The sequence below is a fragment of the Oncorhynchus tshawytscha genome, linkage group LG03 (assembly GCF_018296145.1).
Source record: "Oncorhynchus tshawytscha isolate Ot180627B linkage group LG03, Otsh_v2.0, whole genome shotgun sequence".
Classification (NCBI taxonomy): domain Eukaryota; kingdom Metazoa; phylum Chordata; class Actinopteri; order Salmoniformes; family Salmonidae; genus Oncorhynchus; species Oncorhynchus tshawytscha.
Genome location: NC_056431.1, coordinates 36,966,793 through 36,987,330, shown reverse-complemented (window position 1 = coordinate 36,987,330; position 20,538 = coordinate 36,966,793). Strand labels below are relative to the sequence as shown.

Here is a 20,538-nt window from a genome sequence, read left to right as displayed (position 1 = left end):
ATCCTATGACCCCAGTTATGCTCTTTCCGTGTCTGAATTTACTGACCTCCCCAACGTCCAACAGCAGCTTCTTTCTGCTATGAGCACTGTCATTGTACAGGTCACAACCATGACACCAACAGTAAAACCATCAATTCTAGGTAAGATAAATATGGTTTGGATCAGTTCCATTTTCACTCTTACATCAGGATTTGAGTATTTGATAGCTTTGACATTTTAGGTAGATGCCTCCCGAGGCCTTTCATGTTGGATTTATTTCGTACCTCTGTAGGAATGTTCTCTATGATAGCACTCAGTCCAATGCACACATTGACACTTTCTTTGAATGGTTGTTTGAGATTAGGGAAAGGGATGACTGTCATGTGAAGGAAGCAGCTTTGTCCTGTTTTTCCCTTACCTATGCATAATTTAATAAAACTCTTTTTCTGAACATTCACATTCTCTAGTTGAGAGTCAGGCTCCCAGGAGGGATGTCGTGTTCTTGCTGGATGGATCTGATGGCACTAGGAGTGGATTCCCAGCAATGCGGGACTTTGTTCAAAGAGTAGTGGAGACACTCGGTGTGGATGAGAACAAAGATCGCGTGGCTGTGGTCCAGTACAGTAGTGATCCAGCCGCCCAATTCTATCTGAACACATACACAACAAAAGGAGAGATTCTCAACACTGTAAGAGGTCTGAGACACAAAGGTGGGAGACCTCTCAACACTGGAGCAGCTCTCCAGTACGTGAGAGACAATGTCTTGACTGCCTCCTCCGGAAGTCGACGCACTGAAGGTGTTCCACAGTTACTGATTCTGCTGAGTGGTGGAAGGTCCTTTGACAATGTTGACACTCCAGCTTCTGCTCTGAAGGAGCTTGGGGTCTTGATCTTTGGAATTGGAACAAGGAGCTCTGATAGCAGAGAATTGCAGAGGATATCACATGATCCCAGTTACGCTCTGTCTGTCTCTGACTTCACTGACCTTCCAAACATCCAGCAGCAACTTCTGTCCTCGGTGGAGTCAGTTGTAATTGACGTTACGCCAGAATCGACAACAGATTTAGGTATGTGTCATCACTGTTAATTGAGAGTCAGGAAGTGTTCGTAAAATGTCAGCTGAGCCTTAGAAACAACGCTATAATTTGACCACAAGCCCCACATTTCAACTGTCTGATTGACATAATCTATTTATTTTCTCAGTTGATCATGACACCTCCAGAAAGGATGTGGTATTCCTTGTGGATGGTTCTGATGGCACAAGGAATGGATTCCCAGCAATGCGTGATTTTGTTCAGCGAGTAGTGGGGAAACTCAATGTGGGAGGAGACAAAGACCGCGTTTCTGTTGTCCAGTACGGTAGAGATCAAGAAGTTAATTTCTATCTGAACACATACACCACAAAGGAGGACATTCTTAACACTGTGAGAAGTCTGAGGCACAGAGGAGGTAGACCCCTTAACACTGGGGCAGCCCTCCAATACGTAAGGGACAACGTCCTTACTGCCTCCTCTGGAAGCAGAAGCCAAGAGGGCGTCCCTCAGATGCTGATACTGCTGAGTGGGGGAAGGTCCAGTGATAATGTTGACATACCAGCTTCTGCCCTGAAAGACAGTGGGGTCTTGATCTTTGGCATTGGAACCAGAAATTCCAGCAGAGAGGTTCAAGGGATTGCCACTGATCCTAGTTTTTCCCAGTCTGTTTCTGAATTCACTGACCTCCCCAGCGTCCAGGAGCAGTTTTTCTCCACACTCATAACTGTACAAGTTGAGGCCACACCCAAAACCCCAACAGTCATAGGTAAGAACGGATGCATTATCTCGGACAACTAAAACAACACACATATTTCAGTCTCAGGTTCATTGAAGCAATGTTAAAATATTTTCTGTTTTGTTTCTGAAATGCTTAGTGGACCAAAGCATTGCCAGAAAGGATGTAGTATTCCTGCTGGATGGTTCTGATGGCACTAGGAATGGCTTTCCAGCAATGCGTGACTTTGTTCAAAGAGTGGTAGAGAAACTCACTGTGGAGGAGAACAGAGATCGAGTCTCTGTGGTCCAGTATAGCAGAGAATCAGAGGCCCACTTCTATCTGAACACTTACACAACAAAGGAAGACGTTGTGGACACCGTAAGAGGCCTGAGGCACAAAGGAGGGAGACCCCTCAACACTGGGGCAGCTCTCCAATACGTAAGGGACAACGTCCTTACTGCCTCCTCTGGAAGCAGAAGCCAAGAGGGCGTCCCTCAGATGCTGATACTGCTGAGTGGGGGAAGGTCCAGTGATAATGTTGACATACCAGCTTCTGCCCTGAAAGACAGTGGGGTCTTGATCTTTGGCATTGGAACCAGAAATTCCAGCAGAGAGGTTCAAGGGATTGCCACTGATCCTAGTTTTTCCCAGTCTGTTTCTGAATTCACTGACCTCCCCAGCGTCCAGGAGCAGTTTTTCTCCACACTCATAACTGTACAAGTTGAGGCCACACCCAAAACCCCAACAGTCATAGGTAAGAACGGATGCGTTATCTCGGACAACTAAAACAACACACATATTTCAGTCTCAGGTTCATTGAAGCAATGTTAACATATTTTCTGTTTTGTTTCTGAAACTCTTAGTGGACCAAAGCATTGCCAGAAAGGATGTAGTATTCCTGCTGGATGGTTCTGATGGCACTAGGAATGGCTTTCCAGCAATGCGTGACTTTGTTCAAAGAGTGGTAGAGAAACTCACTGTGGAGGAGAACAGAGATCGAGTCTCTGTGGTCCAGTATAGCAGAGAATCAGAGGCCCACTTCTATCTGAACACTTACACAACAAAGGAAGACGTTGTGGACACCGTAAGAGGCCTGAGGCACAAAGGAGGGAGACCCCTCAACACTGGGGCAGCTCTCCAATACGTAAGGGACAACGTCCTTACTGCCTCCTCTGGAAGCAGAAGCCAAGAGGGCGTCCCTCAGATGCTGATACTGCTGAGTGGGGGAAGGTCCAGTGATAATGTTGACATACCAGCTTCTGCCCTGAAAGACAGTGGGGTCTTGATCTTTGGCATTGGAACCAGAAATTCCAGCAGAGAGGTTCAAGGGATTGCCACTGATCCTAGTTTTTCCCAGTCTGTTTCTGAATTCACTGACCTCCCCAGCGTCCAGGAGCAGTTTTTCTCCACACTCATAACTGTACAAGTCGAGGCCACACCCAAAACCCCAACAGTCATAGGTAAGAACGGATGCGTTATCTCGGACAACTGAAACAACACACATATTTCAGTCTCAGGTTCATTGAAGCAATGTTAACATATTTTCTGTTTTGTTTCTGAAACTCTTAGTGGACCAAAGCATTGCCAGAAAGGATGTAGTATTCCTGCTGGATGGTTCTGATGGCACTAGGAATGGCTTTCCAGCAATGCGTGACTTTGTTCAAAGAGTGGTAGAGAAACTCACTGTGGAGGAGAACAGAGATCGAGTCTCTGTGGTCCAGTATAGCAGAGAATCAGAGGCCCACTTCTATCTGAACACTTACACAACAAAGGAAGACGTTGTGGACACCGTAAGAGGTCTGAGACACAAAGGTGGGAGACCTCTCAACACTGGAGCAGCTCTCCAGTACGTCAGGGACAATGTCTTTACTGCCTCCTCCGGAAGTCGACGCACTGAAGGTGTTCCACAGTTACTGATTCTGCTGAGTGGTGGAAGGTCCTTTGACAATGTTGACACTCCAGCTTCTGCTCTGAAGGAGTTTGGGGTATTGATCTTTGGAATTGGAACAAGGAGCTCTGATAGCAGAGAATTACAAAAAATATCCTATGACCCCAGTTATGCTCTTTCCGTGTCTGAATTTACTGACCTCCCCAACGTCCAACAGCAGCTTCTTTCTGCTATGAGCACTGTCATTGTACAGGTCACAACCATGACACCAACAGTAAAACCATCAATTCTAGGTAAGATAAATATGGTTTGGATCAGTTCCATTTTCACTCTTACATCAGGATTTGAGTATTTGATAGCTTTGACATTTTGGGTAGATGCCTCCCGAGGCCTTTCATGTTGGATTTATTTCGTACCTCTGTAGGAATGTTCTCTATGATAGCACTCAGTCCAATGCACACATTGACACTTTCTTTGAATGGTTGTTTGAGATTAGGGAAAGGGATGACTGTCATGTGAAGGAAGCAGCTTTGTCCTGTTTTTCCCTTACCTATGCATAATTTAATAAAACTCTTTTTCTGAACATTCACATTCTCTAGTTGAGAGTCAGGCTCCCAGGAGGGATGTCGTGTTCTTGCTGGATGGATCTGATGGCACTAGGAGTGGATTCCCAGCAATGCGGGACTTTGTTCAAAGAGTAGTGGAGACACTCGGTGTGGAAGAGAACAAAGATCGCGTGGCTGTGGTCCAGTACAGTAGTGATCCAGCCGCCCAATTCTATCTGAACACATACACAACAAAAGGAGAGATTCTCAACACTGTAAGAGGTCTGAGACACAAAGGTGGGAGACCTCTCAACACTGGAGCAGCTCTCCAGTACGTGAGAGACAATGTCTTGACTGCCTCCTCCGGAAGTCGACGCACTGAAGGTGTTCCACAGTTACTGATTCTGCTGAGTGGTGGAAGGTCCTTTGACAATGTTGACACTCCAGCTTCTGCTCTGAAGGAGCTTGGGGTCTTGATCTTTGGAATTGGAACAAGGAGCTCTGATAGCAGAGAATTGCAGAGGATATCACATGATCCCAGTTACGCTCTGTCTGTCTCTGACTTCACTGACCTTCCAAACATCCAGCAGCAACTTCTGTCCTCGGTGGAGTCAGTTGTTATTGACGTTACGCCAGAATCGACAACAGATTTAGGTATGTGTCATCACTGTTAATTGAGAGTCAGGAAGTGTTAGTAAAATGTCAGCTGAGTCTTAGAAACAACGGTATAATTTGACCACAAGCCCCACATTTCAACTGTCTGATTGACATAATCTATTTATTTTCTCAGTTGATCATGACACCTCCAGAAAGGATGTGGTATTCCTTGTGGATGGTTCTGATGGCACAAGGAATGGATTCCCAGCAATGCGTGATTTTGTTCAGCGAGTAGTGGGGAAACTCAATGTGGGAGGAGACAAAGACCGTGTTTCTGTTGTCCAGTACGGTAGAGATCAAGAAGTTCATTTCTATCTGAACACATACACCACAAAGGAGGACATTCTTAACACTGTGAGAAGTCTGAGGCACAGAGGAGGTAGACCCCTTAACACTGGGGCAGCCCTCCAATACGTAAGGGACAACGTCCTTACTGCCTCCTCTGGAAGCAGAAGCCAAGAGGGCGTCCCTCAGATGCTGATACTGCTGAGTGGGGAAGGTCCAGTGATAATGTTGACATACCAGCTTCTGCCCTGAAAGACAGTGGGGTCTTGATCTTTGGCATTGGAACCAGAAATTCCAGCAGAGAGGTTCAAGGGATTGCCACTGATCCTAGTTTTTCCCAGTCTGTTTCTGAATTCACTGACCTCCCCAGCGTCCAGGAGCAGTTTTTCTCCACACTCATAACTGTACAAGTTGAGGCCACACCCAAAACCCCAACAGTCATAGGTAAGAACGGATGCGTTATCTCGGACAACTAAAACAACACACATATTTCAGTCTCAGGTTCATTGAAGCAATGTTAACATATTTTCTGTTTTGTTTCTGAAACTCTTAGTGGACCAAAGCATTGCCAGAAAGGATGTAGTATTCCTGCTGGATGGTTCTGATGGCACTAGGAATGGCTTTCCAGCAATGCGTGACTTTGTTCAAAGAGTGGTAGAGAAACTCACTGTGGAGGAGAACAGAGATCGAGTCTCTGTGGTCCAGTATAGCAGAGAATCAGAGGCCCACTTCTATCTGAACACTTACACAACAAAGGAAGACGTTGTGGACACCGTAAGAGGCCTGAGGCACAAAGGAGGGAGACCCCTCAACACTGGGGCAGCTCTCCAGTATGTCAGGGACAATGTCTTTATTGCCTCCTCCGGAAGTAGGCGCCTTGAAGGTGTTCCACAGATTCTGATACTGCTGAATGGTGGAAGGTCCTTTGACAATGTAGATACACCAGCGTCTGCTCTCAAGGAGCTTGGTGTCTTGGTGTTTGGAATTGGAACAAGGAGCTCTGATAGCAGAGAATTACAAAAAATATCCTATGACCCCAGTTATGCTCTTTCCGTGTCTGAATTTACTGACCTCCCCAACGTCCAACAGCAGCTTCTTTCTGCTATGAGCACTGTCATTGTACAGGTCACAACCATGACACCAACATTAAAACCATCAATTCTAGGTAAGATAAATATGGTTTTGATCAGTTCCATTTTCACTCTTACATCAGGATTTGAGTATTTGATAGCTTTGACATTTTAGGTAGATGCCTCCCGAGGCCTTTCATGTTGGATTTATTTCATACCTCTGTAGGAATGTTCTCTATGATAGCACTCAGTCCAATGCACACATTGACGCTTTCTTTGAATGGTTGTTTGAGATTAGGGAAAGGGATGACTGTCATGTGAAGGAAGCAGCTTTGTCCTGTTTTTCCCTTACCTATCTATGCATCATTTAATAAAACTCTTTTTTCTGAACATTCACATTCTCTAGTTGAGAGTCAGGCTCCCAGGAGGGATGTCGTGTTCTTGCTGGATGGATCTGATGACACTAGGAGTGGATTCCCAGCAATGCGGGACTTTGTTCAAAGAGTAGTGGAGACACTCGGTGTGGATGAGAACAAAGATCGCGTGGCTGTGGTCCAGTACAGTAGAGATCCAGCCGCCCAATTCTATCTGAACACATACACAACAAAAGGAGAGATTCTCAACACTGTACGAGGTCTGACACACAAAGGTGGGAGACCTCTCAACACTGGAGCAGCTCTCCAGTACGTGAGAGACAATGTCTTGACTGCCTCCTCCGGAAGTCGACGCACTGAAGGTGTTCCACAGTTACTGATTCTGCTGAGTGGTGGAAGGTCCTTTGACAATGTTGACACTCCAGCTTCTGCTCTGAAGGAGCTTGGGGTCTTGATCTTTGGAATTGGAACAAGGAGCTCTGATAGCAGAGAATTGCAGAGGATATCACATGATCCCAGTTACGCTCTGTCTGTCTCTGACTTCACTGACCTTCCAAACATCCAGCAGCAACTTCTGTCCTCGGTGGAGTCAGTTGTTATTGACGTTACGCCAGAATCAACAACAGATTTAGGTATGTGTCATCACTGTTAATTGAGAGTCAGGAAGTGTTAGTAAAATGTCAGCTGAGTCTTAGAAACAACGGTATAATTTGACCACAAGCCCCACATTTCAACTGTTTGATTGACATAATCTATTTATTTTCTCAGTTGATCATGACACCTCCAGAAAGGATGTGGTATTCCTTGTGGATGGTTCTGATGGCACAAGGAATGGATTCCCAGCAATGCGTGATTTTGTTCAGAGAGTAGTGGGGAAACTCAATGTGGGAGGAGACAAAGACCGCGTTTCTGTTGTCCAGTACGGTAGAGATCAAGAAGTTCATTTCTATCTGAACACATACACCACAAAGGAGGACATTCTTAACACTGTGAGAAGTCTGAGGCACAGAGGAGGTAGACCCCTTAACACTGGGGCAGCCCTCCAATACGTAAGGGACAACGTCCTTACTGCCTCCTCTGGAAGCAGAAGCCAAGAGGGCGTCCCTCAGATGCTGATACTGCTGAGTGGGGAAGGTCCAGTGATAATGTTGACATACCAGCTTCTGCCCTGAAAGACAGTGGGGTCTTGATCTTTGGCATTGGAACCAGAAATTCCAGCAGAGAGGTTCAAGGGATTGCCACTGATCCTAGTTTTTCCCAGTCTGTTTCTGAATTCACTGACCTCCCCAGCGTCCAGGAGCAGTTTTTCTCCACACTCATAACTGTACAAGTTGAGGCCACACCCAAAACCCCAACAGTCATAGGTAAGAACGGATGCGTTATCTCGGACAACTAAAACAACACACATATTTCAGTCTCAGGTTCATTGAAGCAATGTTAACATATTTTCTGTTTTGTTTCTGAAACTCTTAGTGGACCAAAGCATTGCCAGAAAGGATGTAGTATTCCTGCTGGATGGTTCTGATGGCACTAGGAATGGCTTTCCAGCAATGCTTGACTTTGTTCAAAGAGTGGTAGAGAAACTCACTGTGGAGGAGAACAGAGATCGAGTCTCTGTGGTCCAGTATAGCAGAGAATCAGAGGCCCACTTCTATCTGAACACTTACACAACAAAGGAAGACGTTGTGGACACCGTAAGAGGCCTGAGGCACAAAGGAGGGAGACCCCTCAACACTGGGGCAGCTCTCCAGTACGTCAGGGACAATGTCTTTACTGCCTCCTCCGGAAGTCGACGCACTGAAGGTGTTCCACAGTTACTGATTCTGATGAATGGTGGAAGGTCCTTTGACAATGTAGATACACCAGCGTCTGCTCTCAAGGAGCTTGGTGTCTTGGTGTTTGGAATTGGAACAAGGAGCTCTGATAGCAGAGAATTACAAAAAATATCCTATGACCCCAGTTATGCTCTTTCCGTGTCTGAATTTACTGACCTCCCCAACGTCCAACAGCAGCTTCTTTCTGCTATGAGCACTGTCATTGTACAGGTCACAACCATGACACCAACATTAAAACCATCAATTCTAGGTAAGATAAATATGGTTTGGATCAGTTCCATTTTCACTCTTACATCAGGATTTGAGTATTTGATAGCTTTGACATTTTAGGTAGATGCCTCCCGAGGCCTTTCATGTTGGATTTATTTCATACCTCTGTAGGAATGTTCGCTATGATAGCACTCAGTCCAATGCACACATTGACGCTTTCTTTGAATGGTTGTTTGAGATTAGGGAAAGGGATGACTGTCATGTGAAGGAAGCAGCTTTGTCCTGTTTTTCCCTTACCTATGCATCATTTAATAAAACTCTTTTTTTCTGAACATTCACATTCTCTAGTTGACAGTCAGGCTCCCAGGAGGGATGTCGTGTTCTTGCTGGATGGATCTGATGGCACTAGGAGTGGATTCCCAGCAATGCGGGACTTTGTTCAAAGAGTAGTGGAGACACTCGGTGTGGATGAGAACAAAGATCGCGTGGCTGTGGTCCAGTACAGTAGAGATCCAGCCGCCCAATTCTATCTGAACACATACACAACAAAAGGAGAGATTCTCAACACTGTACGAGGTCTGAGACACAAAGGTGGGAGACCTCTCAACACTGGAGCAGCTCTCCAGTACGTGAGAGACAATGTCTTGACTGCCTCCTCCGGAAGTCGACGCACTGAAGGTGTTCCACAGTTACTGATTCTGCTGAGTGGTGGAAGGTCCTTTGACAATGTTGACACTCCAGCTTCTGCTCTGAAGGAGCTTGGGGTCTTGATCTTTGGAATTGGAACAAGGAGCTCTGATAGCAGAGAATTGCAGAGGATATCACATGATCCCAGTTACGCTCTGTCTGTCTCTGACTTCACTGACCTTCCTAACATCCAGCAGCAACTTCTGTCCTCGGTGGAGTCAGTTGTTATTGACGTTACGTCAGAATCGACAACAGATTTAGGTATGTGTCATCACTGTTAATTGAGAGTCAGGAAGTGTTAGTAAAATGTCAGCTGAGCCTTAGAAACAACGGTATAATTTGACCACAAGCCCCACATTTCAACTGTCTGATTGACATAATCTATTTATTTTCTCAGTTGATCATGACACCTCCAGAAAGGATGTGGTATTCCTTGTGGATGGTTCTGATGGAACAAGGAATGGATTCCCAGCAATGCGTGATTTTGTTCAGCGAGTAGTGGGGAAACTCAATGTGGGAGGAGACAAAGACCGCGTTTCTGTTGTCCAGTACGGTAGAGATCAAGAAGTTCATTTCTATCTGAACACATACACCACAAAGGAGGACATTCTTAACACTGTGAGAAGTCTGAGGCACAGAGGAGGTAGACCCCTTAACACTGGGGCAGCCCTCCAATACGTAAGGGACAACGTCCTTACTGCCTCCTCTGGAAGCAGAAGCCAAGAGGGCGTCCCTCAGATGCTGATACTGCTGAGTGGGGAAGGTCCAGTGATAATGTTGACATACCAGCTTCTGCCCTGAAAGACAGTGGGGTCTTGATCTTTGGCATTGGAACCAGGAATTCCAGCAGAGAGGTTCAAGAGATTGCCACTGATCCTAGTTTTTCCCAGTCTGTTTCTGAATTCACTGACCTCCCCAGCGTCCAGGAGCAGTTTTTCTCCACACTCATAACTGTACAAGTTGAGGCCACACCCAAAACCCCAACAGTCATAGGTAAGAACGGATGCGTTATCTAGGACAACTTAAACAACACACATATTTCAGTCTCAGGTTCATTGAAACAATGTTAACATATTTTCTGTTTTGTTTCTGAAACTCTTAGTGGACCAAAGCATTGCCAGAAAGGATGTAGTATTCCTGCTGGATGGTTCTGATGGCACTAGGAATGGCTTTCCAGCAATGCGTGACTTTGTTCAAAGAGTGGTAGAGAAACTCACTGTGGAGGAGAACAGAGATCGAGTCTCTGTGGTCCAGTATAGCAGAGAATCAGAGGCCCACTTCTATCTGAACACTTACACAACAAAGGAAGACGTTGTGAACACCGTAAGAGGCCTGAGGCACAAAGGAGGGAGACCCCTCAACACTGGGGCAGCTCTCCAGTATGTCAGGGACAATGTCTTTATTGCCTCCTCCGGAAGTAGGCGCCTTGAAGGTGTTCCACAGATTCTGATACTGCTGAATGGTGGAAGGTCCTTTGACAATGTAGATACACCAGCATCTGCTCTCAAGGAGCTTGGTGTCTTGGTGTTTGGAATTGGAACAAGGAGCTCTGATAGCAGAGAATTACAAAACATATCCTATGACCCCAGTTATGCTCTTTCCGTGTCTGAATTTACTGACCTTCCCAACGTCCAACAGCAGCTTCTTTCTGCTATGAACACTGTCATTGTACAGGTCACAACCATGACACCAACAGTAAAACCAATAATTCTAGGTAAGATAAATATGGTTTTGATCAGTTCCATTTTCACTCTTACATCAGGATTTGAGCATTTGATAGCTTTGACATTTTAGGTAGATGCCTCCTGAGTCCATGTGAAGGAAGCAGCTTTGTCCTGTTCTTCCCTTACCTATGCATCATTTAATAAAACTCTTTTTTCTGAACATTCACATTCTCTAGTTGACAGTCAGGCTCCCAGGAGGGATGTCGTGTTCTTGCTGGATGGATCTGATGGCACTAGGAGTGGATTCCCAGCAATGCGGGACTTTGTTCAAAGAGTAGTGGAGACACTCGGTGTGGATGAGAACAAAGATCGCGTGGCTGTGGTCCAGTACAGTAGAGATCCAGCCGCCCAATTCTATCTGAACACATACACAACAAAAGGAGAGATTCTCAACACTGTACGAGGTCTGAGACACAAAGGTGGGAGACCTCTCAACACTGGAGCAGCTCTCCAGTACGTGAGAGACAATGTCTTGACTGCCTCCTCCGGAAGTCGACGCACTGAAGGTGTTCCACAGTTACTGATTCTGCTGAGTGGTGGAAGGTCCTTTGACAATGTTGACACTCCAGCTTCTGCTCTGAAGGAGCTTGGGGTCTTGATCTTTGGAATTGGAACAAGGAGCTCTGATAGCAGAGAATTGCAGAGGATATCACATGATCCCAGTTACGCTCTGTCTGTCTCTGACTTCACTGACCTTCCTAACATCCAGCAGCAACTTCTGTCCTCGGTGGAGTCAGTTGTTATTGACGTTACGTCAGAATCGACAACAGATTTAGGTATGTGTCATCACTGTTAATTGAGAGTCAGGAAGTGTTAGTAAAATGTCAGCTGAGCCTTAGAAACAACGGTATAATTTGACCACAAGCCCCACATTTCAACTGTCTGATTGACATAATCTATTTATTTTCTCAGTTGATCATGACACCTCCAGAAAGGATGTGGTATTCCTTGTGGATGGTTCTGATGGAACAAGGAATGGATTCCCAGCAATGCGTGATTTTGTTCAGCGAGTAGTGGGGAAACTCAATGTGGGAGGAGACAAAGACCGCGTTTCTGTTGTCCAGTACGGTAGAGATCAAGAAGTTCATTTCTATCTGAACACATACACCACAAAGGAGGACATTCTTAACACTGTGAGAAGTCTGAGGCACAGAGGAGGTAGACCCCTTAACACTGGGGCAGCCCTCCAATACGTAAGGGACAACGTCCTTACTGCCTCCTCTGGAAGCAGAAGCCAAGAGGGCGTCCCTCAGATGCTGATACTGCTGAGTGGGGGAAGGTCCAGTGATAATGTTGACATACCAGCTTCTGCCCTGAAAGACAGTGGGGTCTTGATCTTTGGCATTGGAACCAGGAATTCCAGCAGAGAGGTTCAAGAGATTGCCACTGATCCTAGTTTTTCCCAGTCTGTTTCTGAATTCACTGACCTCCCCAGCGTCCAGGAGCAGTTTTTCTCCACACTCATAACTGTACAAGTTGAGGCCACACCCAAAACCCCAACAGTCATAGGTAAGAACGGATGCGTTATCTAGGACAACTTAAACAACACACATATTTCAGTCTCAGGTTCATTGAAGCAATGTTAACATATTTTCTGTTTTGTTTCTGAAACTCTTAGTGGACCAAAGCATTGCCAGAAAGGATGTAGTATTCCTGCTGGATGGTTCTGATGGCACTAGGAATGGCTTTCCAGCAATGCGTGACTTTGTTCAAAGAGTGGTAGAGAAACTCACTGTGGAGGAGAACAGAGATCGAGTCTCTGTGGTCCAGTATAGCAGAGAATCAGAGGCCCACTTCTATCTGAACACTTACACAACAAAGGAAGACGTTGTGAACACCGTAAGAGGCCTGAGGCACAAAGGAGGGAGACCCCTCAACACTGGGGCAGCTCTCCAGTATGTCAGGGACAATGTCTTTATTGCCTCCTCCGGAAGTAGGCGCCTTGAAGGTGTTCCACAGATTCTGATACTGCTGAATGGTGGAAGGTCCTTTGACAATGTAGATACACCAGCATCTGCTCTCAAGGAGCTTGGTGTCTTGGTGTTTGGAATTGGAACAAGGAGCTCTGATAGCAGAGAATTACAAAAATATCCTATGACCCCAGTTATGCTCTTTCCGTGTCTGAATTTACTGACCTTCCCAACGTCCAACAGCAGCTTCTTTCTGCTATGAACACTGTCATTGTACAGGTCACAACCATGACACCAACAGTAAAACCAACAATTCTAGGTAAGATAAATATGGTTTTGATCAGTTCCATTTTCACTCTTACATCAGGATTTGAGCATTTGATAGCTTTGACATTTTAGGTAGATGCCTCCTGAGTCCTTTCATGTTGGATTTATTTCGTACCTCTGTATGAATGTTCTCTATGATAGCACTCAGTCCAATGCACACATTGACACTTTCTTTGAATTTTTGTTTGAGATTAGGAAAGGGATGACTGTCATGTGAAGGAAGCAGCTTTGTCCTGTTCTTCCCTTACCTATGCATCATTTAATAAAACTCTTTTTTTTTCTGAACATTCACATTCTCTAGTTGACAGTCAGGCTCCCAGGAGGGATGTCGTGTTCTTGCTGGATGGATCTGATGGCACTAGGAGTGGATTCCCAGCAATGCGGGACTTTGTTCAAAGAGTAGTGGAGACACTCGGTGTGGATGAGAACAAAGATCGCGTGGCTGTGGTCCAGTACAGTAGAGATCCAGCCGCCCAATTCTATCTGAACACATACACAACAAAAGGAGAGATTCTCAACACTGTAAGAGGTCTGAGACACAAAGGTGGGAGACCTCTCAACACTGGAGCAGCTCTCCAGTACGTGAGAGACAATGTCTTGACTGCCTCCTCCGGAAGTCGACGCACTGAAGGTGTTCCACAGTTACTGATTCTGCTGAGTGGTGGAAGGTCCTTTGACAATGTTGACACTCCAGCTTCTGCTCTGAAGGAGCTTGGGGTCTTGATCTTTGGAATTGGAACAAGGAGCTCTGATAGCAGAGAATTGCAGAGGATATCACATGATCCCAGTTACGCTCTGTCTGTCTCTGACTTCACTGACCTTCCTAACATCCAGCAGCAACTTCTGTCCTCGGTGGAGTCAGTTGTTATTGACGTTACGCCAGAATCGACAACAGATTTAGGTATGTGTCATCACTGTTAATTGAGAGTCAGGAAGTGTTAGTAAAATGTCAGCTGAGCCTTAGAAACAACGGTATAATTTGACCACAAGCCCCACATTTCAACTGTCTGATTGACATAATCTATTTATTTTCTCAGTTGATCATGACACCTCCAGAAAGGATGTGGTATTCCTTGTGGATGGTTCTGATGGAACAAGGAATGGATTCCCAGCAATGCGTGATTTTGTTCAGCGAGTAGTGGGGAAACTCAATGTGGGAGGAGACAAAGACCGCGTTTCTGTTGTCCAGTACGGTAGAGATCAAGAAGTTCATTTCTATCTGAACACATACACCACAAAGGAGGACATTCTTAACACTGTGAGAAGTCTGAGGCACAGAGGAGGTAGACCCCTTAACACTGGGGCAGCCCTCCAATACGTAAGGGACAACGTCCTTACTGCCTCCTCTGGAAGCAGAAGCCAAGAGGGCGTCCCTCAGATGCTGATACTGCTGAGTGGGGAAGGTCCAGTGATAATGTTGACATACCAGCTTCTGCCCTGAAAGACAGTGGGGTCTTGATCTTTGGCATTGGAACCAGGAATTCCAGCAGAGAGGTTCAAGGGATTGCCACTGATCCTAGTTTTTCCCAGTCTGTTTCTGAATTCACTGACCTCCCCAGCGTCCAGGAGCAGTTTTTCTCCACACTCATAACTGTACAAGTTGAGGCCACACCCAAAACCCCAACAGTCATAGGTAAGAACGGATGCGTTATCTAGGACAACTTAAACAACACACATATTTCAGTCTCAGGTTCATTGAAGCAATGTTAACATATTTTCTGTTTTGTTTCTGAAACTCTTAGTGGACCAAAGCATTGCCAGAAAGGATGTAGTATTCCTGCTGGATGGTTCTGATGGCACTAGGAATGGCTTTCCAGCAATGCGTGACTTTGTTCAAAGAGTGGTAGAGAAACTCACTGTGGAGGAGAACAGAGATCGAGTCTCTGTGGTCCAGTATAGCAGAGAATCAGAGGCCCACTTCTATCTGAACACTTACACAACAAAGGAAGACGTTGTGAACACCGTAAGAGGCCTGAGGCACAAAGGAGGGAGACCCCTCAACACTGGGGCAGCTCTCCAGTATGTCAGGGACAATGTCTTTATTGCCTCCTCCGGAAGTAGGCGCCTTGAAGGTGTTCCACAGATTCTGATACTGCTGAATGGTGGAAGGTCCTTTGACAATGTAGATACACCAGCGTCTGCTCTCAAGGAGCTTGGTGTCTTGGTGTTTGGAATTGGAACAAGGAGCTCTGATAGCAGAGAATTACAAAAAATATCCTATGACCCCAGTTATGCTCTTTCCGTGTCTGAATTTACTGACCTTCCCAACGTCCAACAGCAGCTTCTTTCTGCTATGAACACTGTCATTGTACAGGTCACAACCATGACACCAACAGTAAAACCAACAATTCTAGGTAAGATAAATATGGTTTTGATCAGTTCCATTTTCACTCTTACATCAGGATTTGAGCATTTGATAGCTTTGACATTTTAGGTAGATGCCTCCTGAGTCCTTTCATGTTGGATTTATTTCGTACCTCTGTATGAATGTTCTCTATGATAGCACTCAGTCCAATGCACACATTGACACTTTCTTTGAATTTTTGTTTGAGATTAGGGAAAGGGATGACTGTCATGTGAAGGAAGCAGCTTTGTCCTGTTTTTCCCTTACCTATGCATCATTTAATAAAACTCTTTTTTTCTGAACATTCACATTCTCTAGTTGACAGTCAGGCTCCCAGGAGGGATGTCGTGTTCTTGCTGGATGGATCTGATGGCACTAGGAGTGGATTCCCAGCAATGCGGGACTTTGTTCAAAGAGTAGTGGAGACACTCGGTGTGGATGAGAACAAAGATCGCGTGGCTGTGGTCCAGTACAGTAGAGATCCAGCCGCCCAATTCTATCTGAACACATACACAACAAAAGGAGAGATTCTCAACACTGTACGAGGTCTGAGACACAAAGGTGGGAGACCTCTCAACACTGGAGCAGCTCTCCAGTACGTGAGAGACAATGTCTTGACTGCCTCCTCCGGAAGTCGACGCACTGAAGGTGTTCCACAGTTACTGATTCTGCTGAGTGGTGGAAGGTCCTTTGACAATGTTGACACTCCAGCTTCTGCTCTGAAGGAGCTTGGGGTCTTGATCTTTGGAATTGGAACAAGGAGCTCTGATAGCAGAGAATTGCAGAGGATATCACATGATCCCAGTTACGCTCTGTCTGTCTCTGACTTCACTGACCTTCCTAACATCCAGCAGCAACTTCTGTCCTCGGTGGAGTCAGTTGTTATTGACGTTACGCCAGAATCGACAACAGATTTAGGTATGTGTCATCACTGTTAATTGAGAGTCAGGAAGTGTTAGTAAAATGTCAGCTGAGCCTTAGAAACAACGGTATAATTTGACCACAAGCCCCACATTTCAACTGTCTGATTGACATAATCTATTTATTTTCTCAGTTGATCATGACACCTCCAGAAAGGATGTGGTATTCCTTGTGGATGGTTCTGATGGAACAAGGAATGGATTCCCAGCAATGCGTGATTTTGTTCAGCGAGTAGTGGGGAAACTCAATGTGGGAGGAGACAAAGACCGCGTTTCTGTTGTCCAGTACGGTAGAGATCAAGAAGTTCATTTCTATCTGAACACATACACCACAAAGGAGGACATTCTTAACACTGTGAGAAGTCTGAGGCACAGAGGAGGTAGACCCCTTAACACTGGGGCAGCCCTCCAATACGTAAGGGACAACGTCCTTACTGCCTCCTCTGGAAGCAGAAGCCAAGAGGGCGTCCCTCAGATGCTGATACTGCTGAGTGGGGAAGGTCCAGTGATAATGTTGACATACCAGCTTCTGCCCTGAAAGACAGTGGGGTCTTGATCTTTGGCATTGGAACCAGGAATTCCAGCAGAGAGGTTCAAGGGATTGCCACTGATCCTAGTTTTTCCCAGTCTGTTTCTGAATTCACTGACCTCCCCAGCGTCCAGGAGCAGTTTTTCTCCACACTCATAACTGTACAAGTTGAGGCCACACCCAAAACCCCAACAGTCATAGGTAAGAACGGATGCGTTATCTAGGACAACTTAAACAACACACATATTTCAGTCTCAGGTTCATTGAAGCAATGTTAACATATTTTCTGTTTTGTTTCTGAAACTCTTAGTGGACCAAAGCATTGCCAGAAAGGATGTAGTATTCCTGCTGGATGGTTCTGATGGCACTAGGAATGGCTTTCCAGCAATGCGTGACTTTGTTCAAAGAGTGGTAGAGAAACTCACTGTGGAGGAGAACAGAGATCGAGTCTCTGTGGTCCAGTATAGCAGAGAATCAGAGGCCCACTTCTATCTGAACACTTACACAACAAAGGAAGACGTTGTGAACACCGTAAGAGGCCTGAGGCACAAAGGAGGGAGACCCCTCAACACTGGGGCAGCTCTCCAGTATGTCAGGGACAATGTCTTTATTGCCTCCTCCGGAAGTAGGCGCCTTGAAGGTGTTCCACAGATTCTGATACTGCTGAATGGTGGAAGGTCCTTTGACAATGTAGATACACCAGCGTCTGCTCTCAAGGAGCTTGGTGTCTTGGTGTTTGGAATTGGAACAAGGAGCTCTGATAGCAGAGAATTACAAAAATATCCTATGACCCCAGTTATGCTCTTTCCGTGTCTGAATTTACTGACCTTCCCAACGTCCAACAGCAGCTTCTTTCTGCTATGAACACTGTCATTGTACAGGTCACAACCATGACACCAACAGTAAAACCAACAATTCTAGGTAAGATAAATATGGTTTTGATCAGTTCCATTTTCACTCTTACATCAGGATTTGAGCATTTGATAGCTTTGACATTTTAGGTAGATGCCTCCTGAGTCCTTTCATGTTGGATTTATTTCGTACCTCTGTATGAATGTTCTCTATGATAGCACTCAGTCCAATGCACACATTGACACTTTCTTTGAATTTTTGTTTGAGATTAGGGAAAGGGATGACTGTCATGTGAAGGAAGCAGCTTTGTCCTGTTTTTCCCTTACCTATGCATCATTTAATAAAACTCTTTTTTTCTGAACATTCACATTCTCTAGTTGACAGTCAGGCTCCCAGGAGGGATGTCGTGTTCTTGCTGGATGGATCTGATGGCACTAGGAGTGGATTCCCAGCAATGCGGGACTTTGTTCAAAGAGTAGTGGAGACACTCGGTGTGGATGAGAACAAAGATCGCGTGGCTGTGGTCCAGTACAGTAGAGATCCAGCCGCCCAATTCTATCTGAACACATACACAACAAAAGGAGAGATTCTCAACACTGTACGAGGTCTGAGACACAAAGGTGGGAGACCTCTCAACACTGGAGCAGCTCTCCAGTACGTGAGAGACAATGTCTTGACTGCCTCCTCCGGAAGTCGACGCACTGAAGGTGTTCCACAGTTACTGATTCTGCTGAGTGGTGGAAGGTCCTTTGACAATGTTGACACTCCAGCTTCTGCTCTGAAGGAGCTTGGGGTCTTGATCTTTGGAATTGGAACAAGGAGCTCTGATAGCAGAGAATTGCAGAGGATATCACATGATCCCAGTTACGCTCTGTCTGTCTCTGACTTCACTGACCTTCCTAACATCCAGCAGCAACTTCTGTCCTCGGTGGAGTCAGTTGTTATTGACGTTACGCCAGAATCGACAACAGATTTAGGTATGTGTCATCACTGTTAATTGAGAGTCAGGAAGTGTTAGTAAAATGTCAGCTGAGCCTTAGAAACAACGGTATAATTTGACCACAAGCCCCACATTTCAACTGTCTGATTGACATAATCTATTTATTTTCTCAGTTGATCATGACACCTCCAGAAAGGATGTGGTATTCCTTGTGGATGGTTCTGATGGAACAAGGAATGGATTCCCAGCAATGCGTGATTTTGTTCAGCGAGTAGTGGGGAAACTCAATGTGGGAGGAGACAAAGACCGCGTTTCTGTTGTCCAGTACGGTAGAGATCAAGAAGTTCATTTCTATCTGAACACATACACCACAAAGGAGGACATTCTTAACACTGTGAGAAGTCTGAGGCACAGAGGAGGTAGACCCCTTAACACTGGGGCAGCCCTCCAATACGTAAGGGACAACGTCCTTACTGCCTCCTCTGGAAGCAGAAGCCAAGAGGGCGTCCCTCAGATGCTGATACTGCTGAGTGGGGGAAGGTCCAGTGATAATGTTGACATACCAGCTTCTGCCCTGAAAGACAGTGGGGTCTTGATCTTTGGCATTGGAACCAGGAATTCCAGCAGAGAGGTTCAAGGGATTGCCACTGATCCTAGTTTTTCCCAGTCTGTTTCTGAATTCACTGACCTCCCCAGCGTCCAGGAGCAGTTTTTCTCCACACTCATAACTGTACAAGTTGAGGCCACACCCAAAACCCCAACAGTCATAGGTAAGAACGGATGCGTTATCTAGGACAACTTAAACAACACACATATTTCAGTCTCAGGTTCATTGAAGCAATGTTAACATATTTTCTGTTTTGTTTCTGAAACTCTTAGTGGACCAAAGCATTGCCAGAAAGGATGTAGTATTCCTGCTGGATGGTTCTGATGGCACTAGGAATGGCTTTCCAGCAATGCGTGACTTTGTTCAAAGAGTGGTAGAGAAACTCACTGTGGAGGAGAACAGAGATCGAGTCTCTGTGGTCCAGTATAGCAGAGAATCAGAGGCCCACTTCTATCTGAACACTTACACAACAAAGGAAGACGTTGTGAACACCGTAAGAGGCCTGAGGCACAAAGGAGGGAGACCCCTCAACACTGGGGCAGCTCTCCAGTATGTCAGGGACAATGTCTTTATTGCCTCCTCCGGAAGTAGGCGCCTTGAAGGTGTTCCACAGATTCTGATACTGCTGAATGGTGGAAGGTCCTTTGACAATGTAGATACACCAGCGTCTGCTCTCAAGGAGCTTGGTGTCTTGGTGTTTGGAATTGGAACAAGGAGCTCTGATAGCAGAGAATTACAAAAATATCCTATGACCCCAGTTATGCTCTTTCCGTGTCTGAATTTACTGACCTTCCCAACGTCCAACAGCAGCTTCTTTCTGCTATGAACACTGTCATTGTACAGGTCACAACCATGACACCAACAGTAAAACCAACAATTCTAGGTAAGATAAATATGGTTTTGATCAGTTCCATTTTCACTCTTACATCAGGATTTGAGCATTTGATAGCTTTGACATTTTAGGTAGATGCCTCCTGAGTCCTTTCATGTTGGATTTATTTCGTACCTCTGTATGAATGTTCTCTATGATAGCACTCAGTCCAATGCACACATTGACACTTTCTTTGAATTTTTGTTTGAGATTAGGGAAAGGGATGACTGTC

General features: G+C 45.6%; 1 protein-coding gene across 1 annotated transcript; it reads left to right on the top strand.

The window, feature by feature from the left end:
• The first annotated feature begins 1,115 nt into the window (after positions 1-1,115).
• LOC121844700 (collagen alpha-3(VI) chain-like) lies at positions 1,116-5,311 on the top strand. The gene is made up of 5 exons (XM_042315111.1): positions 1,116-1,779; positions 1,889-2,485; positions 2,595-3,191; positions 3,301-4,818; positions 4,955-5,311. The coding sequence occupies exons 1-4, from the start codon at positions 1,260-1,262 to the stop codon at positions 4,041-4,043; spliced, it is 2,457 nt and encodes an 818-aa protein (XP_042171045.1). The 5' UTR covers positions 1,116-1,259; the 3' UTR covers positions 4,044-4,818; positions 4,955-5,311.
• The last annotated feature ends 15,227 nt before the right edge of the window (positions 5,312-20,538 follow it).

Excerpts from the sequence above, each read along its gene's own strand:
- LOC121844700 (XM_042315111.1), top strand. The coding sequence starts at position 1,260 with ATGCGTGATTTTGTTCAGCGAGTAGTGGGGAAACTCAATGTGGGAGGA. Across the intron at positions 2,486-2,594 it reads CAAAACCCCAACAGTCATAG|TGGACCAAAGCATTGCCAGA; the intron begins GTAAGAACGGAT and ends TGAAACTCTTAG. Across the intron at positions 3,192-3,300 it reads CAAAACCCCAACAGTCATAG|TGGACCAAAGCATTGCCAGA; the intron begins GTAAGAACGGAT and ends TGAAACTCTTAG.